The sequence below is a fragment of the Tupaia chinensis genome, unplaced genomic scaffold (assembly GCF_000334495.1).
Source record: "Tupaia chinensis unplaced genomic scaffold, TupChi_1.0 Scaffold144150_1, whole genome shotgun sequence".
Taxonomy (NCBI): Eukaryota; Metazoa; Chordata; class Mammalia; order Scandentia; family Tupaiidae; genus Tupaia; species Tupaia belangeri.
The window spans coordinates 1,772,307-1,778,305 of NW_006204006.1; the positions used below are offsets into that span (position 1 = coordinate 1,772,307).

The 5,999-nt window shown below is 51.2% G+C and overlaps 1 protein-coding gene across 1 annotated transcript in view; it reads left to right on the plus strand.

Annotated features, from left to right (window-relative positions):
- IGFBP1 (insulin like growth factor binding protein 1) overlaps positions 1-4,635 on the plus strand; it is a 5,083-nt gene extending 448 nt beyond the window's left edge. Inside the window, exons 2-5 of the mRNA XM_006166039.3 lie at positions 6-219; positions 1,591-1,775; positions 2,932-3,060; positions 3,962-4,635. Coding sequence (XP_006166101.1) covers positions 6-219; positions 1,591-1,775; positions 2,932-3,060; positions 3,962-4,093 — 660 coding nt within the window. The 3' untranslated portion in view covers positions 4,094-4,635. The remainder of the gene's footprint in view (positions 1-5; positions 220-1,590; positions 1,776-2,931; positions 3,061-3,961) is intronic.
- The last annotated feature ends 1,364 nt before the right edge of the window (positions 4,636-5,999 follow it).

Genomic DNA, 5,999 nt, shown 5'->3' on the forward strand with positions numbered 1-5,999 from the left:
GAGAGGCCGCCCCCCCGGCGGGCTGCGGCTGCTGCCCGACGTGCGCCCTGCCTCTGGGCTCAGCGTGTGGCGTGGCCACTGCGCGTTGCGCTCGAGGACTCAGCTGCCGCGCGCTGCCAGGGGAGCCGCGCCCCCTGCATGCACTCACCCGTGGCCAGGGCGCCTGCGTACCAGAGCCCGACACACCTGCTGGGGTAGCGCCCAGCGCTGAGGCTGCAGGTAGGACAGCACCCATCCCGCGGGTCCCCTCCCCTGGGACAGATGAGCAAGCCTGCAGCTTGGCAGGGGCTTGCGCAAAGCCCACAGCGTTTGGGGTGCTTGAGGGTCAGCGTCCTGGCAGACTGCACTCCAGCGGAAGGCAAGACCCGAGGTTACACACATTAGTGGAGACTTAGGGAGCAAACCCAAGTCGGGCGCCCTCCAGAGACTGGAACAGTGAGAGTGCAGTGGGGGGCAGGAGTTGTGGGCTGCCCCATCAGCAGTGGAGGTGCCACCCACTGTCCTCCAGCCCTTCCCCTGCTCAATAGCTGGGACTTCCTGGAAGGCCTAAGAAGGGAATCCCTCCTGCTGGCCTCCCAGGAGGTGTTTGGAATGTCCTTTGTAATATATGTCCTGTGGATACAGTATGTGCTACCCAGATGTTTACAGAACATAATGTGAGAGTTTAGGCTGAAAACCTCACTTCCATTCATGGCCATAGACAAACAATGTTTGATGTGTAGGTTGTCCCTTAGGAACTTGACAATCAGGTTCTTTCCTGGATTTAGGCAGCCATTTGTTTGTAGTGGGACGCAGAGGAAATGCCTCTTCCTCTACTCCAGCTCCTATCTCCCTATCTGGGCTGGCTGCACGTCCTGTGTGATTCTTGGAGGAATCTCCTGGCTCCACAGGCTGATAGGAATCTGTGTGGGAGCACGTGGCCCTCCCAAGACGGGAACACCATCTTCCTGCGGATTCTCTGCGCTTCGGAGTAAATGCAGGGAGTCGACTCTGTGCTCCTTAAAGGGATGGATTACCACAGAGCTCCCTGAGAGCCAGTTCTCTGCGATTCCGTCCATGCTGCCCTGGGCAGTATGCATGATGCCTGGTGACTGCTTTGTCTCTCCCGGGGTTGCAGAGAAGTCACTTAGTTTGTGGGAAGGCAGGGCCCCTGGAAAACAGGAGAGCGTGCTTTTAAACCTCACTTCTGAAGGAACTCTGCTGCTTGCTCACAGGTTATTTCTAAATCCCAAGGGAACAGGTGGGAAACTGAGGTTCTACTGCTCCCCACCAGTGGGATCAGGGGTTGACCCTCATGTGTGGCCTCTTCATGGTTGTCTCCAGCCTCAGCAGTTGCTCTCGTTCCCTGGCACTTCAGAAGCAAAAATACGGGGCTCCCTTGCCAGACCCTGATGCCTCCTGTCTTCTCAAAGCAGAATTAGTTCTGCTATGGGGTCATCATTTCCCCAGAAATAGGGAACTCAGCAGAAAATCCAAGTTAATGCAACCATCCTTATGCTGGGGCCTGGCTTTGAGGAAAGGAAGTGATCTCAGGGGGTCAAGTGCAGCTGTTTCCCATGGGTTCACGGGTCTGTGGTGTTCCCTTCTCAGAGGCGAAGGTCCCTGCCACCACGGAGAATGTGCCCCCGGAGAGTGCAGAGATGACGGAGGAGCAGCTCCTGGAGAATTTCCACCTCATGGCTCCCTCTGGTGAGGACCGTCCCATCCTCTGGAATGCCATCAGCACCTACGAGAGCATGCGGGCTCGCCAGGTCTCCGATACCAAGAAGTGGAAGGTGAGGCCCTGCAGGAATGGGGACACGCCCTGTCCAAGACTCCAGCCTCACGGGGAGGCCGCACACCCTCCTTTCTGGTGCTGGCACCCTGGAAAGAACCATTCGTCCTCCCCAAGCCTAGTGGGCATTCCTCAGCTTAGCTTTGTCAAGCTGTTCACGTAGGACTTTCTGGACACGGTTTTTGCTGTGTGCCTTTAGATGGTTACTTCATGTCTCTGAGCTCCTTCCCAATCTCACCAAGTCACGCTATTCTAAAGCTTAGCACGGGGCCTGACTACTGTCAGCATCCTCTCTTCTGTCCCCTTTAAAAAGCTGTGGTAAAATATCCATAGCGTAACGTTCACCATTTTAACCACTTGTAAAGGTAGGTTCCTGTGGCATTAAGGGCATTCACATTGTTTTGTAGCCATCACCATCATCTATCCCCAGCACCTTTTCATTTTCCCAAATGCAACTCTGACATGAACTTCTCATCCCGTCTTTATGAACGGCTGGCTTTATTTCTGCCACTAGAGGGCGACAGAGAATAAAAGTTGGATCAATTTGAGTTGCTTTGATTAAAAAGTCAGTTCCTAACCTGCAGCCAGAAAAGGGAGGGTCAAACTGTCTCTGGACATGTCAGAATTTCATCTGTAAATGCTGACAAATGGTTCTCATCTCAGGTTTCCACAGTAATGCCTAATCGGCACTCCTTCTGGCTTATGTGAGATAACCTTATAGATTGTGGAGGAGAGTTGCATAAAATCAAGAAATCTCTGCCTCTCAATTCTGCCTTTGGAGAACTGTACCCATTCTCCGTCCAGCCAGCAGGCTGCTGCCAGTTTTACTCCGTAGGTAGCAGGCGGAGTTGGAGTGTTGTGGCCTCTGTGAGGCTCTGGCCTGGGGCTGTACCTGCCTAGGGGTTAGAAAAAGTTCAGTGAGTCGAGAGAATGGTGTTCCTTGTCCTTTTTGCAACAACTCAAGGCAGAGACTCACCCTTGCCATCAGAGATGGAAAAATCAGGCCCACGTGCTCCCAGGGCCAGGATCCCACACCAGTTTGGGGGCCATCCTGTTCCTGTCCTCCCAGCCCACACACATGCTTGTCCCTCAGCTGCCGTCTGGGCTGGGCTTCCACGGTCCCTTGTCCTGTGCCCTAAGATCAAGTTGTCTTCCAGGAGCCCTGCCAACGGGAACTCTACAGAGTGCTGGAGAGGCTTGCCACCGCACAGCAGAAGGCTGGAGAGGACATCTACAAGTTTTATCTGCCAAACTGCAACAAGAATGGATTTTATCACAGCAAACAGGTAGGGGGCCACGTTGGTATATGTTTTTAGGGGAACAACTGCTGCCCCTTTGGCAACAAAAACCCAGTCCCAAATGTGTGCCACAACTGGCTGAATCAAGCAAGATCTACCCATGGGGTGCCAGGAGCAGTTAGTCCAGGGTGGCCAAGCTGCTCAGGATTTCACGGCCAGTGGAGGGAAACCCACATAGGCCAGGGCTCCCTCCATCACGTAGGAAGCCAAGGGAGGCAGAGCGCTTACAGAAGCTTCCAGTGCATGGGGTCTCCTTTTTTTTACCTGCCATAAGAGAGGGAGCAAGTTCAACTTAGGAGCTTTCCTATCTTGCTTAGAAAAGCAAGTGTCTGGACATCTGGACATCTCTTTTCTCTTCTCTTCTCTTCTCTTCTCTTCTCTTCTCTTCTCTTCTCTTCTCTTCTCTTCTCTTCTTCTCTTCTTTCTTTTCTTTTCTTTTTCTTGCTCCCAAAGGTAACAAAGTGCAATAAAACACAATAGCATTTTTGTGACTTGCCCCCAAATAAATGAGACCAACCAAACAAACCAGATTTAATTCTGAGGAGTCTAAGATCTCAGTAAGGCACAGATTCTGTGAGTTAACAGGAGGGGAAACTGAAGCCTAGGGACGGCGTAGATGAGGAACAGTGAATTACACAAACATGTTTCCACTGAGCTGAACTCCTTGGATGGTGAGGACAGGAGGCAGACAGCTATGCAGAGCAGAATTCCTTTCATCACATGTGTACGTCGTGTTGTGTGTGTCCCTTGCCACTGTCTGCATTGTATGATGACAACCAGGAGCGGTGGTGTTTCCCGTGTCATGGATAGTTGGTGGCTCAGCTCAGACTGGGTCCCCTCCCTGTCAGCCTCTCAGCTGCTGTGACTGACCTTGGTCCTGTCTTTTCAGTGTGAGACATCCCTGGACGGAGAGGCAGGCCTCTGTTGGTGCGTCTATCCTTGGAGTGGGAAGAGGATCCCAGGGTCTCCGGAGATCAGAGGGGACCCCAACTGCCACCAGTATTTTAACTTACAAAACTGAAAACACACACACACAATATTTAAGTATATAGCGTATTTATACTCTGGAGCACACATACATTTATATATTCGTATATGTATATATGCAGGGACTACTTTTTATATGCCATGTATGACTTGATATATGAAGCTGCTAGTTTATTTATTCACTGTAATTTTATTTGTTTTCTACACATGTGCTGTATTAATTTATGTATCATGAAACACTTCTTATCACATTGTGTATAAATACTTGTATTTCAGCCCTTAACACCTCATGCTTCTACTTTTAAAGAGCACGGGGAAATATTGCCTAGAAAATGCAAAATCAAAACAAGAGGCAAGGGTTTTGTCGAGTGATTTCAAGGAGGCCAGTTAACTGGCATTCGAGAATGATTCACTGTGTATACCAGGATGCATGCTGAACGTCAGTTTTCAAGGAGAGTTAGACTGTTATGCAATCACACGCTCCCGCTGCTGATGTTAACAAGTGCATTGGATACACTGTTCCACCCCTGTACATAAGAAACAGATCTGGAATAAACATGCCAAATGGAAATGTGATCCCTGTGGGCCTGTGTTGAAATATACCCTCGTAGACTTCGTTTCTGAATCCCTTTGTCCTTCCCCTTCCTTCTGCTCTCTGTCACTCGTGGCCGCGGGTATCCAGGTGGTGTTTATGTCTGTGGAGTCCCTTACCCACTGTCCAGGCTCCACTTGCAGTGGCACCCAGATCTCCTCTTCTGCCTGGGCCAGGCTAGGTGTCCGTCCCGCCTCCAAGTCAGTCCCCTTCCTCCTGAGGGTCTGTAACCTCTTCTTGATTTGCCTCTTCCCTTTGGCATATAAACAGGCCTGGGATTTCTTCTCTCTTAAGTGCAGGCAGAAATGCTGCTTAGATTCCGCTTCTAGAGGTCCTGCCTCACCTTGGTCCTTCTTGCCATCTTCTGCCTCTTATCACTTCTGTTTGCCTGGCTGAGCCTGATGGCAGACTCCTCTCTGCTCCTCAGAATTCTTCCTTCCTTAAGGCTGGTCTGTGGTTTCCCTGATGCTGCCTCCTCCTTCTTGCCACCCTGGGACCTGCTGTTTCCCTCTCACTCCATTTTTCCCAGCATCTTGCTCACTTTAGGGATCCCACCACCTCTCAGCTGCCTTGAAAAGCCAGAGCCTCCCTGCCAGCATCCTTTCCTGAGGCTCAACTCCCCACCTCAGGCTCCCCTTGAGCCTTCTGGCCTCACTGGGGGTACCGGCATCTCTGCCAAGTCCCAAGACTGGTTTGTGAACTTGGTGTTTCTGCTGCTCCATCTAGACCACCATGGCTGATGGGAGACAATGACTGCTGTGTCATCACCATCTTCACCTGAGCAGTGGCAGTTGTTTGGCAGAGTCTGGGGATCTGGGCCAGGTGGGCCTTTGGTGATGCCAACTATGGGCAGCTGCAGCAAGTCAGCTCTTGGGAATGGAATCTCAGGGAAGGGGTGGTGGGCTTGCTCCCAGATTCACCAGACTGATGTGTGACCACATCTCTGGGCACCTCCCATAGCTCATCAAGTTGACACATTGATGACCTCTCAACTTCCCAGTACATGTGGCACCTGTGTATAGGTCCTTAAATACTCATGCTCTCCAGGTAGGACAATAACTGGGTAATAGTCCCACCTCCATGGTGCAATTGTCCTACACACAGCTAAAAACGCATGTGCCTTGTCTAGGGGAGGAGCCAAGCCGCTGAATGCTGGTCACTCCTCTGCTGTTCTATGGCTTAAATCTATGATGTAAGGGTAGTGACATGCTTTATGACATGCTATATCATAAAGTCAATGTGCCTCATACGTACATGTGTATATTCAGAACAAAGTGGGGGATGCATTCTCCTGCTATTCACAGTCTATTCATTTTGGATCTGAAGTGACTGGTCCATGTCCTGGCTG